Consider the following 21936-nt stretch of genomic DNA (forward strand, 5'->3'; position numbering starts at 1 on the left):
TTACCATTAAGACAAAATTTAAAAGGAATTTTCCTGGTATTGTATATGAACTTCCCTCTTTTTACACTTTCTCTGTACTTTAAATCCTGCAGGGCATTGCAGCCACATGATAGATTTACTCCATGGGGGAAAAGAAACTACAAGGTTAGACTCAGTTTTGCTACACAAATAAGCCAAAAAAATTAAGATTTTTTATGTCCCCCAATGGAAAGCTCACAGGATTGTGCCTTCCTGTTTCCTGGGGTACACTGAAACTCGTTAACATCCTATCTTACTTTGCTCAGTGTGAACAATTTGGACCTCTTCCCTCTGTGTGGGTCTGCAAAGAAGGAAAACCTTTTGGAAATGAATTTTCCATGTATTTCTAGTATTTAGTTGAGCCAGGGAGCTTTGCATGATCTTTCCTATGCTTGTATACCAGGGTAGGCATGCACAGAAGAGACTAGAAGGTGTGGAGGGATTGAAGAGGAGTCCTGATTGAGAGAGATTCATTATTAGTGTGGGTAGAGACAAGAAAGCTGTTCATTCCTTGTTCAGACTGTTGAAGGCTGACTCTGACCACCACAATACTCTGCCTGAGGACACCAAGCTGGCTTTATTGTTTTTTGGGGGAATGAACTGTGTTTGTAAACTATGTCAGTGGTGCTGTTTTAGTTTTTTTTTTGTGTGTGTGTGTACAACGTCACCGAGTTATATAGAGTATTTTATTATACAGCAAGCTAACTAATACAAACTACAGTGAAATCTGTGAGAGCTGGAACTCAACAGGACTGCCTTGTTTTTCCAGGTCTTGCAAGTTTTCTGCTTTTGACAGGGTGTGGTCTTAAACATTTTAGTGGAAAATATTTGAGTTTCTACCTTACACAGCTGCTGGCTTTCATAGGTTTTTAAACATTTTTAAAAAAATTTTAGCCCAAATTCTTAATCGATTACAATGGTTGGCACACTAAGGTCATTGGAGAACTTGGTTGACCAGCACCACAACTTTTTCCCCCCTCCTTGAGAACCCAGGTTTACCAGCTATCTTTCTTCGGGTCTCAGTCCTGACTTTTTTTTTTTTTAGTTGTGGTAAATGCATATGTAACACCCATTCATTTTTATGGCACTGGCTCTCAAAAAGCAGGACAGGGAGACATGAGACCCCCTGAAGCACATCTGTTCCAGATCCCTCATATCTACAATGTTGTTATTGTGTGCCATTGAGTCAATTCTGACTCATAGTGACCCTATAGGACAGAGTAGAACTGCCCACATAGGGATTCCTAGGCTTGCAGATTGCCTGGTCTTTTCTCCCTCAGAGCGGGTGGGTTCAAACTGACGACTTTTAGGTTAGCAGCTGAGTGTTTAACCATGGTGCCACCGGGGCTCCTTCATATCTATAATAGTCACCTTAAATGAGATAGCCACAGTCCAAGCCTAAGTAAATTTTCCTCATGACAGGTAACTTAACTATCGCAAAGAAGTTTTCTAAGATTTCTCTCTTGCTTGTTGCTTGCTGCTGCTCTTAAGGCTAGATAACTACTGACTCCAGGAGTGATCCTGCACACAGCGGGAGGGGAAGCACTTTGCTTGACTCAGCTGGCCTCTTGAATCACTTGAAGGAAGAATTAATAAACAAAGTTATGTGACCCATTTTTGAAGGGGGATTTGCAGTGCATACCGTCTCCATGATAAAAAGATAGCAATAACCCTAAGCACTAGCTCTGTCTTGGACTATTTAAAAATAAAATAAAATTCAGTAAAGAAAAGATTGTCGCTAAGTTAAATTTTAAAATTTAATCAGCTGTTTATATTCTTCCATTTTAATATATGATGGATTGTTCTGTAACTTTGACAATTTAGATATTTATAGTCACCTGAGTAGTTTTGAACTTCTGCAGATCTGGTTTTATTCCTTCATTATATAAAAATAGAAAACAATCTTTTTTAAGGATGCAACTTGTTAACATGGAGTAAGTTCAATACAGCTTTAGAACAGAATTTTGTGTACTGTCTTGCTTGAAAGGAGACTTCGAGACTGCAAGAAATAATCTGAAGTATCTGTATATGTCTGTGAAACCCTCAAACTGTGTTCTTAAATGAAAAATTCAGCCTCAGTGTGGTGCTGTGCTTGGTTAAAAAGAAACTTGAAGACAATCTGAGAAACACTAAAAAAACAAAACTGGGAAGATACCACATTTGTAAGGAGGGCAAATCATGTAGGGCGGGATTTTAAAATATTTTTAAAAACTCCTTAACTGCATCAGCTACCTGGGATAATTACTGGTTGGCTTGCAGCTTGAACATTGCCATGCATTTCAAAATATTTATTCTTTACAATGACTTGCAATCATGTGAATGGAGGCTTTGGAGAGAATTTGAATTATACAATTGAGCAGATCATCATACATCATAGAATATTTGTACCAGTACTTTTTTTAAAAGGAGTATCTGGTTGGTGCAGTTGGTTAGTGCATTTGGCTGCTACCTGAAAGGTTGGAGGTTCAAGTCTACCCAGAAGCTCCTTGGAAGAAAGTCCTGGTGATCTACTTCCAAAAAATTAGCCACTGAAAACCCTGTGGAGTACAGTTCTATCTATTCTGACACTCATGGGGTTGCCGTGAGTTGAGGTTGACTCTACAGCAGTTGTTTTTTTCTTTTTTAACCCTGTGAAGCAAATTATCCAAATATGTGGTTAAGGAAATGATGACAAGTAAGAGTAAATAGCTACTGAGTGGCAGCACTGGACTCAAGTCCCAGTTCTCCTGACCTGTAGGTCTGCCTTCTTTCTATGATTCTCCAGTGAAATAAATGGCTCTTCATTTCCCAAAGCATATGTGGTGTTAAATTAGTTTCATTAGTTAGCTGTATTATGTAAAAGGTGGTTCCAAGTTTAAATAATCAACGCTTCAACTCTACACAGATCCTTGGAAGATAAAATTGCTCAGGTCCAGCAACACTGCTAAGGCTCTTGCCATAGCCCCTAAGTGATCTTCTGGCTTCATCAACCCTTTTTGTTAAGAAGAGTGGTAGAGTTTATTGAAAAATAAAAACAACTCCTAACAACATGAGCCAGGATAAGGAAATCACCGTACCGCAAGAATGTTCATCAGGGAGACTGCCCTGAGCCTCTAAATCCACCACCCATACTTTTCACTTTAACACTTAATCCAGTTTGTAATTTGCTATTTGTGTCACTGTGATTGTCTCTTTCTGCTATCCAACTCTAATCTCCATAAGAGCAGGAGCCGTGTCTGTTTTGTTTATCAACATATACTCAACATTTAGTGCAGGCATATAGTAGTCTTTGAAGAAATGTTTGTTGAAGAAATGGCTTAATTTAAGGTTTGTCTGCTGTTTCCATTCTTTTTTTTTTATAGATTACCCAACATGTGAGCAGTTGACTTGTGCCAATGGAGCCTGCTATAATACTAGTGAGAAGTGTGATGGGAAAATTGATTGCAGGGACAACTCCGATGAAGTCAACTGCAGTAAGTAACGTGTATTAGATGTGCAGTGGTGTGCTGGAGCTGGCTCATACTGGCTGAGAAGCCAAATTATGCACATCTTTTCCCATCTCCGGTGTTTGGTAAATTCAGTCATGTTGAGAGTATTTACACCTTGGTAATCGACAAACGCTACAAACAAGAGCCTGAAGAACTGATTGTTAAACATTTATCAGCACACCCCTGAATAATAAAAATCTCTTGTTAAACTTGAGGTAGAATCTTCCTATGAGATTAAATTTCCAGCCAACCCTTTCCGTTTTGGCTGGGATGATGGAATTGAAATTTTCCCTCTTTTGTTCCCTTCTTAACTTTGTGTCCTAGCTCACGTATGTGATCACTCCTATTTTCAATGCAACAATGGAGAGTGTGTTCCTCAATCATTTGTCTGTGACCGTAGCAATGACTGTGGAGACAACAGCGATGAACATTCTTGCGGTACGGTGATTTCCTTATCCTGGCTCATGTTGTTAGGAGTTGTTTTTATTTTTCAATAAACTCTACCACTCTTCTTAACAAAAAGGGTTGATGAAGCCAGAAGATCACTTAGGGGCTATGGCAAGAGCCTTAGCAGTGTTGCTGGACCTGAGCAATTTTATCTTCCAAGGATCTGTGTAGAGTTGAAGGGTTGATGATGGACAGTTTGCATTCTTTCCTTAGATTCTCACATTACCCCGGCCTCAGGAGTGAGTCTGGTAATCTCAACAGTAGAGTGAGAGAAGGGCTTGAAAGAAGAGAGAGGAAAATTCCTAATAGCGATGGTTCTACCTCTCCTCTTTACTTAGAAATTCTTACCACATTAAACTTAGAGTGTGAGGAAAGTCTTAAGAGGGCATTATGTAGTGTAGGCAACTTTTGTTGCCTCCTCTCTTTACTCTTTTTTACTCACAATGCTATGGCCTGCATTGTGAACTACCTCTCTCTTATTGTTTCCACTTCTGGACCCATTTTATTGGAATGTGTAAAGATAGAGGACTCCATGAGAGAGTTTTACCAATTCCAATAAGCTGACAGCTCTTTGTGGTCATTTATTTACTAGAAATGAATGATTTTTTTCCCCCCCACACATATTTTGATTGGTTGGTGCCTGTGCCTTAGGGGGTTGTTAAATATTTTGACTATTACCCCAGTTTTCAATGAGCCATGGCTGATTTCCTTTCTGGCACCTGGGCTTATTTCTGTGAATATGAGATCATGGAATTGGTGACTCAAAATTATTTGGTCCTAGATAGCAGTTACAGTGCTTGTGGTCAAGCAAGAGAATGTTGGACACTGGCATGTCTGTAGCATCTTCATTCTCTGTTCTTTGTCAACCCACAGTACACCATCTTGTTTTTAATCTTGGTAAAAGGAGACTGGAACCTGAATTAATTCCCTGGACTCAAAGCTGCTGTTATCCCCTTCTCCTTCTCCTCCTCCTCTTTCTCCTTTATAATTTTTTTTTTTTTTTTAATTTGGTCCAGATACTTGAGGGATTAAATTTTGTAGAATTTTCAGTGTATAGGCTGATTTAGACAGTGAGGTGAGCAATTTGAATTTTCCAAGTGATTTATGTCTTTGGAGTGAAGATGTTGTTTTTTTCCAGCCAACGTAAGCTGCAAAAGCAACCAGTTCACTTGTCCAAATGGCAATTGCATTCATGAAAGCTGGGTTTGTGATGGAGAAAATGACTGTGATGATAATGGAGATGAAGATGGATGCGGTACATGTTTTCAGAACTTGTTTATCCTCCTTTCCTTGTTAGAAATTTTCTGTGTGAAAAAGCCAGCCTCAGGATAGAGTGGTGTTAAAGGAGTGTTTTAGGGACTCAGTGGGTGGGGAAGAAGATGACTCCGCTACCATTCTCACCCTCATAACCTGGTAGGGAGTTGCCTCCCCTAGAAAGAGTGAAACAAATAATTCTATATTTCCACTCCTTAGAATTTCAGTGAAAGGCTAATGGTGTAATTAAGAAACTATTAGTTTATTATTATTATAAAACATAGGTCATGTGTAGATTTCTGTTGTTCTTCTGGTCTATATCCTCTCTTACCCATCGCTTAAAAAAAAAAAAAAGGTGGCTCCACCTCTCATATGGCCTATAACTCCTTTCTTCCTCAGAAAGCAGTGATCAGTATCATCGTAAATGTTACCCAAGAGAATGGGCTTGTCCAGAGTCTGGACAATGCATCCCAATTGAAAAACTTTGTGATGGGACTCCAGATTGCCCAGCAGGAGAAGATGAAACCAATATTACTGCAGGAAGAAATTGTGGTGAGTATGGAAATTTAACTGGGTAGCTTTCAGATAAAGATGTTTCTGTTTTTCTGTAATAGATTCCCCAATATAGAGTATATCAGCATTTGTGTAACAAGATCCCCCCAAACAAAGTGGGTTAAACAAACAAACATTTATTATTTCTCACAGTTCTATGGGCTGGCTAGCTCACTGACATGTGAGGATGTTGGCTTGATGTTAGCTGGGCGACAGACATGTGTCTTATCATCCAGCAAGCTAACCCAGGCTTATTTACATGGTGGTTCAGGGGCAAGCCGCAGTGTATAAGCTCTTTTCAAGCCTTCCCTTATGTTGTGTTTGCTAATGTCTTACTGGCCAAAGTAAGTGACTTTGGCAAGCCCAGATTTAATGGACTGGAGAAAAATAGACTCCATCTCTTGACGGGAGGAGATTCAAAAAAAATTGTGGCTTTTTTTTTCTCTTCTCTCAAATTTTGCTGGCTCTAGAGGTGTTCTAGAGATTTTTGTTTCCTGGCTTGTATTTATGGAAAAAGGTCTTGTCTGCTATACTAAAATAGAATGCTTCTGGTGAAATTTAAATGAGTTTGCTATGCCAGTGTTGTTAGATGATGTATTGTGTTACTACACTCATTTGTGAGGAAACTGACTGGAGTTAGGTATATATACATATTTTGGATGTGTGTGTGTGACTATAGAAATATGCTTCTTCCATCAACGTTCTGGACAGCTGACTGCCTTGTAAAAGAATTTATGACTCTGATTTTACAGTGGTATACTCTCTAACTAAATTATCTAGTGGTTGCCCAGAAATGGCCATATAAGTGAAACCCTACTTTAGTGTTTGTTTTTTTTTTTTTGTGACAAAACTTTATTTAAATATGCAGAGATTTCTATGGCAATTTCTTTTTTTTTTTTTTGGTTTTAAGGAAGAGAAGTTTATTTCCTCACGGTCAAAGTAGGCTAAAAGTCCAAATTCAGGGCATCAACTCCATGGGAAGGCTTTTTCTCTCTGTTGGCCTTCTTCTCTTCAGTGTTCCCCTGGGCTAGGAGCTTCTCTGTGCAGGAACCCCAGTCCAAACGACGTGCTCTGCTCCCGGCACTGCTTTCTTGATGGTATGAGGTCCCCTGGCAGTTTTTTTTTTTTGCCATTTGGTTTTAGAGTCCTTCTTAAAAAGCTCTAAGAATTATACAACAGATATATAGTCATAGTACAAAAGTTAGAAAATAAAAATTAACAACAACAACAACAAAAAGTCACCTAAAATTCCACCACTTGAAGCTAGCCATGGCTGACATTTTAGTATATATTCTCAATCTAGTCACTTGGAAGTCCTTGGCCGTTTCTACGGTATAGACACAAAGATAGATTTATGACCTGATTTTTCCATAAACAGCACTTCAAATCACTTATACGTAGTCATAACCTCTTGAAAAAGTTTTTAAAAAGAAAAATCAGTTGAGCTTTTATTGCATCATATTGTAGTAAGCCTTGAATGTTGATAAATCTTCCTTACTTCTGCTACATGGTTACTTAACTTTTACTTATGAAAAAAAGCTTTTATTTCATAGTTGTCAAGAAGTTACCATTCATTTAACAAAGTGTTTTTGTCTGTTTAGGTGTGTCTATGTGTCCCATCTTGAGCTGTCAGTACAACTGCTACAAGTCGCCATCTGGAGGGGTGTGTTATTGTCCCGAAGGTTATATCATCAACAGCAATGATTCTCGTACTTGTGTTGGTAAGTGACAGGTGGGAGCTCTTGCTCTTTTATGATGGATTCTATGATCTCTGACATCAGGGAGGTCTGTCATAGCAAAGAGCAAACCAGTGCTAACAGAAAACCTGTACCATACAAACATACAAAGTTTTAAAAACTCTGATAAGCTTTTGTGAGGTGCACAAGGCAAAACAGTGGTTCTGTGATGAGTGAGTTGATTAACTACAAGAAGCCTACCCACTACCTGATGATGGAGAAATCTTTTTGTGTTCTCTTTTTAAGTATTTGGAAGCAGGGCCCATAGGGTCATACTGGTTATTGTATACTGAAATTCTTTGATGTAGATGTACTTCCCAAAGCCCACCAAGTACCCCTGCTTTGCTCCCCTGGCCTCTCCTACAGGATGCTCAAACTCCCCAGGATCCAGCAGAGGATCACCAGGCTACTGCTGTAGTGACCATGCTGGTGGGCTGGTACCCATGCAGTGTTGGTTGGTAATTCCTCTACTTTGAGCTAACATTCTTTATCATGATGCTTCCAGCTGTTGGCTGGCATTGAACTAGATACCAGTGCACCAAATATTTCTCCTATCTGACTTATAAGAATGATTTATCTCACGTGGAGATTGATTCTGATGTGAGCCAACTTTGCATCCAACTGTGATTAGGATGAGGTCTTATAATGGCAGAATTAGACATGGCCAAGTGTCCTTTGAACAATTAATTTTTAATGGTCTGATTTCTATTTCTTTTTTCTGCTTTCTGAATTTTAAAAAAAGGTGAAAGGGATAGGAGCTGGTTGAATGGACACGGGAAACGCGGGGTGGAAAGGGGGAGTGTGCTGTTACATTACAGGGATTGCAACTAGGGTCACATAACAATATATGTATAAATTTTTGTATGAGAAATTAACTTGAGTTGTAAACTTTAACCTAAAGCACAAAAGAAAGTTAAAAAAATGGTACACCCAGTAAAACTGATACCGATTCAACAATTTCTACATGTTCAATTCCTTGACATCAATTACATTCTTTAAATTGTGCAACCATTCTCGCCATCCTTTTCCAAATTATTCCACCACCATTAACATAAACTCACTGCACCCTAAGCTTCTCATTTAACCTTTTGAGTTGCTGGTGTCAGTTTGATCCCATGTAGATAATTCTTTAAAAGAGCACAATCAAACTATCATTTGATTTAAAGAAGACTTCAGGTTGTAGTTTTAGTTTAAGGGCAGTAGTTTTGAGGGTCCATCCAGCCTCAATGGCTTCTGAAATGGATTCTATGAAAATTTTGAATTCTGTTCTGCATTCCTCCCCACCCCTTTGGTCAAGATCCTTCTGTAGTATCTTTGATCAAAATGCAGTAATGGTAGCCAGGCACTATCTGTTTCGTCTAGTCTCAAGGCAAGGGAGACAGTTGTTCATGGAACATACATTCCGTTTCCTCCTCTGATTCTTCACTCTCCTTCCTCAGCTGCTCCAGGTGAATAGAGATCAATCGTACTTTGGATGGTGACTCAAGCTTTTAAGACCCCATGCACTACACAATGAACTAGAAGGTAGAACAGAAACCCTAAAAACAGTATTAGGCTAATTCATTGGGGTGTCCCATGAAACCATAACCCTAAACCTACAAACTAAGGAAACAAATCCCGTGAGGTACATAAACAGCATCAACAGCTAGTCTATTTTTTTTGTTTGTTGTAAAAACATGTATCACACAACATTTGCCAATTCAACAGCTTAGTGATGTCAGTTACTCTAATTGACTGTACAACCATTACCCTTAATCAATGCCATTTCTCATCACTGTAAACAAATTCACTGCTTCCCAATAAGCATATTATCAGGAATTGTTGGTGAAAGCACCTGGAAGCTAACTGAAACTATTCATTAAAATGAAGTTTGGTAGTCATCTATGGATCCCCAGAATGTAGATGATTCATTTTTTCCCCAGAATATTTATGGTCTTTAGGTAATCCTTAGATTCTTCAGAGCTTTCTGGATAAAAACAAACAAGGCATGCATAAGAAATACTTTTGCAGAAGTATCTCTTCTAAAATAATTTCTAAAATTGAATTTGGGTAAACGTAATGAGTATAGTCAGTCTTTAGTGTCAGCTCACGGTTGATCTTAATAATTACACATAGCCCCCCCAAAAATTTTAGCACCAGAAATAAACTCTTGTTTGCAAGTTAAACTTGGAACTTTTGAGAGATCTGTAATATTGGGGTTCATTTACATGTCATATGCCAAGAAAAACTGGATTTTTATACTCAGTAAAGCAGTCCACTTGAGGTTGTCCTTATGGTGTTCAAAGTAGGTAGTTTTAGGTTTTTAATACCAGGACTATGTCCCCATGTTTGCCCAGACATGTTAAGATCGAATGACTTATACAAGTCAGACCCAGAGATCCTGGAGACTCAGAGAAAATGCTGAAATATTTAAGAAACACCCCTTCTCTAATTAATAATAATTTCCAAACATTTTGTAAACATTGTGATCTGCAACTGGCATTAAAAAAACTGCAGGATACTTTTTGTGTTATTATTATATAATTATATTACATTTGGGATGCTTTCAAGTAATTTAAAACACTTTCAGAAGAACATCCTCATTTGTTAAGGGGCTTTTCAACTTTGGCGCTCCTGCCTGTGTGTCCTGGCATCCCTGTGAGGACAGCATCCCTTTTCTCTCTGAGTGGTGCTCATCTGTGGGCGTGAAGCTGCTCCTTTGTCTTTGCTAAATGTCAGAGCCCTCCACCCCCCTTTACTGCCACCCAGCTGCCAATCCCATTTCCAGTCTTTTAGTTCTCTAGGCATTTCCCTTTTCTCTTAGTAGAAAAGGAATTCCAATAGAAATACCAGAAGACACAGTCTCAGTATTACATCAGCTTTTCTCTTTTTTTTCTCTCCCAACCCCCGAAGAGGAGTTGGAACTGAGCTGCCTTGCAGTTGGAACTTGATAGGCCATGAAATATTTTCAGTAAAAGTGATTTGCTTTTTCAGATTTCCTAGTTCAGTCTTGTGCTGCCCCACAATCTGTTCTCAATCTTTTTTTCCACCCTAAAGCCCAGACAGTACATTTTCCAACATCTTTTCCAATATCTAGATCTGTGATGAGCCTTGGGTTATTTTTCCATGTATTAAAAAACAAAAAACAAAAAAACAAAAACCAAACTCCTTGCTGTCGAGTCGATTCTGACTCAGCTTCTTAAATGTCAGTGTTCTGGGTCACTTCAATTTTTTGCAACCCGTCATTATGAAGTTATTGTGTTATAAAATGTTATATTTAAGCTATTAATCAGTGTAATATGGAAAATTACAGTATTATGCTATGCACAAGATAATTTCAGGATTTATAAAAATGTCAGTTCTTATCACACTGGGGGTAGTGTGGGCTGAGAATGGTGCACTAGTCTAAGTTCCATAACGAAGATCTTTTTTCAATCCTTTCAATAATATACCTGGGATTTCAGTACAGACAACCTCATTTGGAGATAAACTCAAAAGTCTACATTTGAGGGTCTTTGTGAATATGAGGCCCCCTGCCACCTGCAGAAAACTTTTCTGTGAGCTTCCCTATCCTTCATTTGCCCCTGAATTTTGAAGCCAAGTGTAACATTTATTCCGCATTTATTTCAAAGAAGACTATTACACTCTCCTTGTAAAGAGAACTCTTTAGTTTAAATACATGACATGAAACTAGTTACACTTGTTTCAGCTGAGCTTTTCGGAGAATTGCTGTTTTGGTTTGCTTTCTCAGGCATTTCAAGTTAACAAATACTCTGTGTCCTCCTCTGCATGGCTGACTCATTACAGAGGCTTCAGGTGTTGGAAACCTCTGCAATGTTTATCAGCTGAGACATGGCTCCCCAGTGAATGCCTAAGTGGTGATCAAGAATAAAGTTAAGTAATCCTAACATGAAATCTTGTGTCTTTCTACCATTCATCTGCCTCTGATAGTCTTGACTTGGCAGTGGAAGCTCTGCAGCTTGCTGAAGCAGTTTCCCAGGTTCATTGTTTCTGATTGACAGGACATGCTGTTTGTTGACAGAATGACATCGTGGTGTAGAGCGAGGGCAGGAAGGTCATTCAGCATGGTGGGATTTCACACAGCCAGATGGATCAGAGTGTCCAAAGGGGTCTAAGCTAAAAAGGGTTGTTTCTTTTTTTTAAAAAAAGGCTTTTTTGAATTATTTCCAAAGCAGTAATTGCTGGTAGGAGGGGACAAAGAATAAAAAGGGAAGGTACTGGGGAGGGGGACGGTTTGTAAAGCCGTGTTTCAGTGTTTTATGCGATTCCACTATCTTCTCTACTCTCATGAAGACACTCAATTCTACTTTCATTTTTCTTGTCTTCACTGTAATTGATGATGGGTATTAATTTACTTTTCTCCACAGTGGTTTAAAGGATACAATCTTTTTTTTAAATTATTTTTTATTTTTATTTTTTTTTTGTACTTCAGGTGAAGGCTTACAGAACAAATAGTTTCTCATGAAACAGTAGTACACATATTGTTTTATGCCATTGGTTAACAACCCCACAGCATGTCAACCCTCTAACTTCTCAATCTTTTTTTTTTGGTGATAATACACATAGCCAAGGTTACACCATTTCAAAAATTTCTACACGCACAGTTCAGTGACATTGACTATGCTCTTCCAATTGTGCTGCTGTTCTCACTTAAGATGAAGGCTTACAGACCAAAATAGTTTCTTATTTAACAGTTACTACAAATGTTGCCCTATGGCAATGGTTAACAATCTCACAACACATCAACAATATCCTTACTCAGCCTTGGGTTCCCTATCACCAGCTTCCTTGTCCCCATCAGCCTTCTTGCCCTTGTCCCTGGACTACTGTACCTCGTTAGTTTCATTTGGTTTTACGGGGCTGTCCACTCCCAGGCTGAATGGTGAACCTCGGAGATAACTTCACCACTGAGCTAAAATGGTGTGTGGGGGCCATACTCTTGGGGTTTCTCCAGTCTCTAAAGGATACAATCTTAATCAGTCATTAAAAGTGGTAGAGATTTTATATAATCATTTGTCTCTTTAAAGCAGTCGTAGTCCAGGTGATGGAAAGAGCATTAATGCCCAAGGATTTCTCTGCCTTGGGTTTCCTTCTGCTTGACATCAGAACTCCTGCTGCCAGGGTGACTCTGGACTCTTAAGCATAGTCTCGTGGGCCCTGCATTCAAAATGAGGTCGTGACATTCTAGGAGTTTGAGGACGAATGTCCTGTACTTTCATTACTACTGGGGCGAAGCCTCAGGTGGAACTTTCTCAGGGCTGAGAGGGCACAGAAGAGATTGATCAATGAGGGCCTTCTATAACACATGTCATTTTACCTTGTCACCTCCAAATATTTTTCTTTGATTAGTCACAGTCCTTGGAAAGAAAGATAAACTGGCCCATGTTGTTGTTATATTTGGTCTAGAGGGATAACTGGACCCGTTAGCTTGCTCCCAGGGTCTTGGGCTTTTCTAGTTGGAAGTCACCAGATGGTGGGCCACCTAGCAGGTGTGGGAGATTCCAGTTCACAACTCTGACATTTGTTGCAAATATAATTGGCTCCTAGAAATCTGGAGAGTGCGGTGGTTGCAGAAATTAAAATTAACTTGAACCAGAGGGCATGGGAACCCTGTTGGTATAGGCTATAGAGGTCAGCCTCCCAGGGAAGGTGGAGGAGGATGGAGAGTGGATGTGAACCTGGAGGGCCAAACAAAAGATATTTGGCACCAGTCTTCCCAAGATAGGACAGTTTCTGTACCCCTCAAGCCTTTTTATATGCTGACTTGTTCTCTCCACCCCATATTGTATTGATTATATGTCAATTATATTTGGTCTAGAGGGACATAACTGGGACTTGTATGGCAGTGAACAGAGCTCTGTAATATGATGGACATTGGATAATAAATAAATTAGTAGATGAGGACATTTTTCATGTCTTGAAAATTTTAATTTTGGTTATGATTTTGTAACCTCAGTAAAGGTAACTGTGCAATAAAACTTTCTGCAATAATGGAAATGTTCTGTATCTGCGCTTTCCACTATGGTAACCACTAATCATATGTGGATATTGAGTGCTTGAAATGTGGCAGATGTGACTGAGAAGCAGAATTATTAATTTGGTTTCATTTTAATTAATTAAATTACCACAGGGGGCTGGTGGCTACCATATTAGAAAACACTCTTTTGACAGGAAGCACTTACACCAAAATTCAGATATTTATAAACCACCGTTAATAAATAAAATGCAATACAATAAGACTATGAATCCAGATAGTGTTGTACAAAGTTATCCTTCTTATAGATTTAAAAAACTATTCCAGGATTTTTGTCAAAGGGTACACAAGAAAAGCTGGCAAATATGATTACAAAGGTTTATTTTTCATGTGGCAGATTTTGATGATTGCCAGATATGGGGGATTTGTGCCCAGATGTGTGAAGACCGCATTGGCCATCACCAGTGCCACTGTGCAGAAGGGTATGTCTTGGAGCATCAACGGCACTGCAAAGCTAGCACTTCCTGTGAGTAAATTCTGGACACTTGTATATCTGAACAGTAAACTTTTGACTAATAATTCTCCTTCCATAGCAAACGACAAAAGAAATACACATTAATGCTGATGGCAGGGTTTTTTCATCACAGATCACAAGTGGCCCCCGGCACCCAATTGCTGCCAGGAAGAATGGATCAACATTAATTTGATGCTTTGATGATTAGGGATCTCTTTGTAGATTAATGATGACCTTTTTAAATATATATTTATTGGTTTTGGTTCACTTTGGGCCTGTGCTATTATGTCACCCACCACACTTAATCATGGAATGGTTATTTAATTTTAAATTAACTTACCTGTGACAAATGTAAGGAGCCCTGGTGGCGCAGTGTTTAAAGCGCTGGGCTGCTAACAGAAAGGTTGGAGGTTCAAACCTACCAGCTGCTCCGTGGGAGAAAGATGTGGTAATCTGCTTCTGTAAAGATTTACAGCCTTGGAAACCCTATTGGGCAGTTCTACTCTGTTCCTATAAAGTCGCTGTGGTTAGAATCGACTTGATGGCAGTGGGTTTGTTTTTTGGTATCACAAATGTAGGTGACAAATATCTATAGAAATAATTTTGGTAATTATTATTACCAATAAATTTGTAAATTTATGTAAAACTTATGAAGATGTGGTTCAGAATGGACATACTGAATTTGAATTGATATATGGCCCATTTTTTAGTAGTTTTGGGATAGAAATACCTGATTTTCTGTGTGATTTTTAACAATTACGTATATACAAGAATGTACAAATAGAGATATTTAACCCTATTTTTATACATATGGTGATAACATCTTGCTAATGTCAATATATTTTTAAGAGCTTTCCGTATTACATAGTAGTACAGAAAACTCTTCATTTTTTTTTTTATAGTGACATGATGTTCCATTTTATGGCTGTACATTTAACTAGTCCCCTACTGATGGACTTTTATGTCATTTCTTATCTTTTGCTACTGCAAACAAGACTGCAAAGAATAACTTTATACACAGGTTATTTTGCATGCCTGTGAGTATATAGGTAGAGCAGATTTGGATTTGCCATGTTTTTTGCAGAGTGATCTCTTGGTAATCCTTAAAATGTGTTCTCTGTTTAACACAATTTAATATTGCACATGGACATAAGGTGCCCCTACGATCAATAACTCTTGCAAACACCCGATGTATTTTCCTCAGTGTCACTGAAGGTGCATTGCTAGAGTCAGGACACTTTTCCTAACTGTGATTTGTACTGCGATTTGTCCATCTATAAAATGGGTATAGTGTTTACCTCAGAGGTTTATTTTAAACATCGAGTAAGGTAACACTGAAGAAAGCATTTGGAAAAGCATAAATCACATCAATTGTAAGTTACTTCACCATCCTTGCTTACCTAAGGGAGTAGTAATGCCTTCCATCTTCATGTTTAGCTGGCGAGGCCTCTGTTATCTTCTCCAATGGTCGGGATTTGCTAATTGGTGACATTCATGGAAGGAGCTTCCAGATCCTCGTAGAGTCTCAGCACCGGGGAGTGGCTGTGGGTGTGGATTTTCACTATGACCTGCACAGGGTCTTTTGGACAGACGTCATGCAAGATAAGGTAAATAGAAATTTCAGGAGCCTATCTTAGGAGCTTATAGAACCCTGAGCACAAAGTGTTGATGGCTTTTCCTTTTGGGGGGAGTAGAGAGGAAAGTTCCTTTGTTTTCTAACAAAAAAGGCCCTTGAGATATTTTATGTTAATCAGCACCTTTTCCATGCTATACAATTACATGTGCCCTATTATACAATGCAGTCTATTATATGGATAAGCTTTGAGCAACTTTTAATTTTATTCGAAATGGAGTCCAAAAGCCTAATTAAAAGAAATAGTAGACATTCTTTCAAAACTGGATAGATATTTGGTAGTAATTTTTGAAACTTGATCATTTAAAATGTAAAAAGTACTCTGCTCTCCTGGATGATAAAAATCAGATTTTACTTGCATCTTCTAAATGGAACTGTAATTGAGGATTGGATAACAAATATTGACAGTATTTTGTTTAACAGCCAAAATTTTGTTACACTGTCTTATTTGGAAAGTGTGAGGGATTTAGTTTCAACTTTGAGTAATGCAGTGGAGAATATTGACACATAAATTGTAGAGACTCTTAATTTCCTTGTTTCATTAATAAATTTTAATTTATTTAAATGAAAAGCATAGATTTTGAATTTGGATTATTAACAATTATGATTTGAATACAGCTAATCACCTCCTCCACCAAAAAAACCACAGGCTTAAATTAAATTTTTTACAGAAACCAATGGTAGATCATTTAGCTGCCCTTCTTGATGTCAAATTATCAAGTTAGTGAAATTGTCAAGTTAGTGCTTTTCATGGTATTATTTGTTTTATCTCAGAGATGTAGATGGTATAGGGTCTTGCAAGTAAAGGCCACCTGCCTTAACTTGAATTTAGAAATTAGTTTCCTCATTTAGACATGAATAATATATTTATTAATATTGTTAAAAGCACAGCATTGGTGTACAAAACTTGAGAGACTATGTCATAAATATGTAAGTAGTTCAATATTTAAAAGAAGAATTATTCTCATTATTCCTAGGGCCAGCACTTGCACCAGCCTAGAGTTTAGGTTATCTTTTTTTCCCCTCTAGGCTGTAGGTGGCAATCCTAAAAGTCTGTGGTCTCTAGGTATGTCATGTAAATGGACTGGGTGTTCACACTCAGCACTAGCTAGGAGGGGTGGTATTATGGGGAACTGGAGAGCTATGCCCTGTCTGAAGGGCCCATTTCTGCACATTCCAGCACTGTTGCCAAGTATTATTGAAGGCCCAGTACTGCCAGATCTTTTACATGTTGAAGGAAAACTAGAAATGTGGATTTTTCTGCATGCTCTCCTGGTATTGGCTCAAATTTTTAAGAACCACCACATTCCTGTGGCCTGTGGTCCTTCCTGCGGCAGGGAGGGATAAGAGGTTGGGAAGGTGGTGGTGGTTCTTTTTGTCTGGCTCTTGTAACAGTGGCTTTCTTAGGTCTGTTTTTGGGCCAGGAGAGTTTCTTGAGCCTAGACTAAAATTTTAGCCATCTTAAAGCTTGCAACAGCCAACTTTCTTGTTGAGAAGCCTGTGGCTGTATAGAACCAGATTTTTTTTCACCAGTTGCTCTTACTTGACCTACAGAAGGCAAAAATGGTGATACCTCAAATGCCTTCCTCACCTTGGTTAGCTGTACAGCATGTGTTGGCTGAGGATTTGTTGGTTGAAGATAATAATATATTATGAATTCTTTTTTCATCTTATGATACACATGGACTCTAGCAAGGCTGTATGGATTTTTAGGTCCTGAGAAATGATTTAAGCAAAATGGGTGCGTGTCTTGGGGCTAGTGATTAGGAGGCCAGACGCCAGACCTTGGAGTCACAGAAACTCATGTTCAAATTCTGGCTCCATCACCTCCTTGGCTGTTTGACTAAGACTCAGTTTCCTCATCTGTAATCTGAGGATATTATTAATATTAAGTACTAATTACATAGGGTTGTTCAGTGGCTTAAATGAGATAATGCACTGGAATCTGAGGATGTTAGTAATATTAAGTACTAATTACATTCGGTTGTTTAGAGGGCTAAATGAGATACTGCATGTTAAACTCTACACATTGTGTCCTTTTTGTTATTAGGTTTAAAGTTATTTCAGTTTGGCTTCGGTAGAATTGTGCTTTTATGTCTTAATACCAACTACTAAGAAGGGGAAGCGTATAATGTTACATTGAATGAAGTGTAAGAAAACAGTGTCCGCAGTTAGTTATGCTTAAGAATTAAAATAATTTTGATTTTTCTTTCAGGTTTTTTCAGTTGACATTAATAGTTTAGATATCCAAGAAGTTCTCAATGTTTCTGTTGACGCAGCAGAGAATTTGGCTGTGGACTGGATTAATAATAAACTTTATGTGGTGGAGACCAAGGTCAACCGCATAGATTTGGTAAATTTGGATGGAAGTGATCGGGTTACCCTTATCACTGAAAACTTGGGGCATCCTAGAGGAATCGCTGTAGACCCAACTATTGGGTAAGTGATGTGAATACATACTATCCCTCTATTTTTGGAGTTTTATCTCTCCCTCTATACATTGAACATCCATTGGATTAATTGTAGGTTCATTTTAATCTCTATTCATAGTAGCTGTAAAGGAGTTGATGAAATATAATTCTACCTGCTGGTGTCCTTAAAATACTGAATCTTTTTGGGGTTATTTATGTTTCACCATTGTTAAGATGATTACTCTAACATCAATTGGCTGTAAAGTTTTTTAAAAAGGGAAAAGGGGCACTTTCTCATTACCTAGTGGGATTGAATGTCAATGCTAATATCTTATTACAAGTTGTTTAGAGTGACTCCATCCAGCAAGACTGATAATAATTACTTTTCCTCAATTTTAAATTTTCCTAATCTCCACTTCTGAGGAAACATACTTAAAGACAGAGCCAAGTAAGAGGTGAGAATGTTAAGAAGGGGAATAAGAATTTTTAGCTCTGTTGTTTTATACTCTGTGGTTCTGTAGTCAGCTGGAGGAAGTTTCCGTTAATTGAAACACATAGTCTAAAACAAATATTTTCCTGGTAAACTTGTAAAATAACAGACCCCTTTCATCTTTTGTTTTTCTTTTGTAGTTATTTATTTTTCTCAGATTGGGAGAATCTTTCCGGGGAGCCTACAGTGGAAAGGGCTTTCATGGATGGCAGTGCCCGTAAAAATTTGGTAAAATCAAAGCTGGGATGGCCTGCTGGGATAACTCTGGATATAGTATCAAAGCGTGTTTACTGGGTTGACTCCCGGTTTGATTACATTGAGACTGTAACTTATGATGGACTTCAAAGGTAAGAAGTTTTTTGGCTTTAGAAGGACCAGAATTAAAATATTAACTTTTTGGTTGACATTACAACTTGAATGATCTTTTCCAAGAAGTGACCAGCTCTGAGATTTGTTAGCTTTTCTTGTATTCCATAATAACACACATTGAATATTACCTAAAGCATTTGTTCTTTACCTCTTCTCCCAATCCCAGGTGGAGCATATAATTTTTATTAACTCCTGAGTCCATTTATTCTTCTGGGTTCCCTTATTCTTGGGATAAAGGATCATTTTATCTTTAAGCTTTATTATTCATTAACATTATCCAGTGGGAATTAATTGGATTTTACTCTGCCCTAATATATTTCAGGAAACCCTGGTGGTGTAGTGATTAAGAGCTACGGCTGCTAACCAAAACATTGGCAGTTCAAATCTATCAGGAACTCCTTGGAAACGCTATGGGGCAGTTCTTCTCTGTCCTATAGGGTTGCTATGAGTCAGCATTGACTCGATGGCAGTGGGTTGGGTTGTTCGTTTTAATATATTTCAGATTCAAAGAGAATTTATGACTTCTTGTATTTTTACAGCAATATTTGAAGGTAGAATATGGTTTAATTTTTTCTTTACTCTGATTATAGCTAACTCTCCTTTTAATGTCTAAAAAAATAAAAAATGGTTAAGACATGTCCTCAAATTTTGGCCAGTAAAAATTACTCTTAGTGAATTCAGCAAGTAGGTTGGTCAGTTTAGTTTTTCCAAATGACTTGATTTTATTGTTTTCTCAATGAAAGGAATATTTTGTCAGGATGCTATCTCAGTTTGCCACTGCATTTTATAGTCTTAGACCAATCTCTGCTTGGTTAAATGAAATGGTTGGATATGAAGTCTATGACTTCCTATCACTGAAACTGGTCCCCACAGTGAGAACATGAAGTAATTTAATGGAAAAAAAAAAATTAGTAAACCCAATATATTGTATAAAAACAATTGACAAAATTGCCTAATTTTCTTTTTCACAGGGGTGTTTTGACGTTACTTTATATAGTCTAAATATTTTTATGCCGAGGTTAAAGATTTAACTGGTTTGCTGGCTGTGAGGAGACATTAAAGGGATATTAAAGCTTGTGAATAGAACTAAAATCATCGTCACTGCATGTTACTCTGCCAGCAGGTGGCATTCAGGGTTCTGGAATTTGCTCATGTACCATGTTATTATTGGGTGTGCACTAAATGTGCCACCTTAGGCCCTTTGTCCCCGCCTCTCCCCCCCAACTTTAGTGTGTTTCTCAGCTTTCATATTGTGGGTTGAACACTCACTGTCCTACTCCCTAATTGCTGAGAAATGGTCAGTGATTGAGTGGGAAATAATTTTTGAAGGCACCAGATTCCCAAGCCCTGGTTCTTCTCTTTCATCTATGGAATTCAAAATGATGTTACACATCTTTGCCCTTTTATATGTGTGTGTGTATATATATAAGAGAACATGAAAATCCTATCAAATGTTGATGCCAATACACATGTATCTTTAATGTATGTTTTCTGTATATTCTATGTTAGTAATAAGACAGTAAGTTTTTCAGGCATTTTATTGGACTGACTCCACTTTAATCAAAATAAAGCAAAACAAGAAAAAAATCATATAATATATGCATATATTTTGTAACAGGAGGACAGTAGTTCATGGAGGCTTGCTCATTCCTCATCCCTATGGAATAAGCGTGTTTGAAGAGCAGTTGTTCTTTACTGATTGGACAAAGATGGCTGTAATGAAGGCGAATAAGTTCACAGAAACCAACCCACAAGTATACTACCAGTCCACCCTGAGACCTTATGGAGTAACTGTTTACCATTCCCTCAGACAGCGCAGAGGTGAGCCCCTAGACCCATAGAAACTGTGCTTGGACTTAAAGGTTTTCTCAAAGTGTTATTCTCAAATATATGAAGGGTTACCTAGAAAGTTACCTAGATGGGTATTCTGGAGAAATTGATGTATTTCAGATCTATTTTTTGGTACCTGCAAGTGCCAGGGGTATAGCACCAAAGAAAACAACCCAAAACGTCCATCCTAAATCTACTAGGAGAAACCTGTTTCAGCCCTCTAATATTACAGTTGAAGAAACTGAGGCCCAAAAGAACAAAATGACATGCCTAAGTGTTCCTTTTTGGTGGAGGCAGAGAGATTGTTTTCCTTCTCCTCTCTTGTGTATGTCATATGTGTTAGGTCTGTCATAGACTTAAGTGGGTTTGATGTCTCTGGTTGATCACTTATCAAAGAAAAGAAATATTTTGATTCGGGGACTGGTTAATCTTCTGTTGTTTTTCAGTCAATTTTGCTTGTGTGTCATGGTTTAAGTTGAACATTGACACGTCTATTTGAACTGTATATAACTCTTATGGATCAAAAAAAGCAATATGATACGTTGGTATAAAGTTGAATATTGATGAACAGTAATTTAGAGGAAGACAAGTTTAGCTTTAAAATTCTCTTGTGAAGAGATGGGTCTGTTTAGGATGGAGAAAGGCTAGGTTGATTTAAAAAACAGAACAACTCAAACACTAGAACTGATATACTTAGATCACTATCCTTCAAAGTAGTTATCCTGGGAAAATATATGCTTTATCTGGTAAATCGAAGCTGTGACAGTGTTATAATCAGTGTACAGTGAGTCTCCCAAGGTTGCCACTTTGAAGGTGGCTTTTGGAATTATAAAGTGGTTTGTGTTGCAGACATACAGGGTTTTGGAATCAGATCTGGGTTAGAATCCTAATTTAGCTGTTTAGTCGCTGAATAATCTTGGGCAATGTCTAAACTTTCAGAGCCTTAGTTTCCTCTTCTGTGAAATACTTAGCTCTTAGAGTTATTAGGTGAAACTTAGCATACTTACAAAATAAGCATTCAGTGAGTAATAGCTATTTATTATATCTTACAACTGGTAAAAATGGTATTAAAATTGTCTTTGGTAATTATTTCTGATCACTGAAGTTGGAAGACAGAGCCTGACATAATTGTTGGGAAGACGAACCACTAAAGGTATTCAGTTGTGGTAGGCCTGTTTTGTTTTGTTTTGTTTTTTTTAATTGTACTTCAGGTGAAGGTTTACAGAACAAATAGTTTCTCA

The 21936-nt window shown here is 38.0% G+C and overlaps 1 protein-coding gene across 1 annotated transcript in view; it reads left to right on the top strand.

The window, feature by feature from the left end:
- Window positions 1-21936, top strand: part of LRP2 (LDL receptor related protein 2) — a 153320-nt gene that overhangs the window by 35850 nt on the left and 95534 nt on the right. Inside the window, exons 5-14 of the mRNA XM_012555290.1 lie at window positions 3360-3470; window positions 3810-3923; window positions 5071-5187; window positions 5586-5738; window positions 7340-7459; window positions 13846-13974; window positions 15400-15569; window positions 17811-18034; window positions 18637-18843; window positions 20484-20686. Of these exons, the coding sequence (XP_012410744.1) occupies window positions 3360-3470; window positions 3810-3923; window positions 5071-5187; window positions 5586-5738; window positions 7340-7459; window positions 13846-13974; window positions 15400-15569; window positions 17811-18034; window positions 18637-18843; window positions 20484-20686 (1548 nt within the window). The remainder of the gene's footprint in view (window positions 1-3359; window positions 3471-3809; window positions 3924-5070; window positions 5188-5585; window positions 5739-7339; window positions 7460-13845; window positions 13975-15399; window positions 15570-17810; window positions 18035-18636; window positions 18844-20483; window positions 20687-21936) is intronic.

Source organism: Trichechus manatus, unplaced genomic scaffold (genome assembly GCF_000243295.1).
Source record: "Trichechus manatus latirostris isolate Lorelei unplaced genomic scaffold, TriManLat1.0 scaffold00037, whole genome shotgun sequence".
Lineage (NCBI taxonomy): Eukaryota > Metazoa > Chordata > Mammalia > Sirenia > Trichechidae > Trichechus > Trichechus manatus.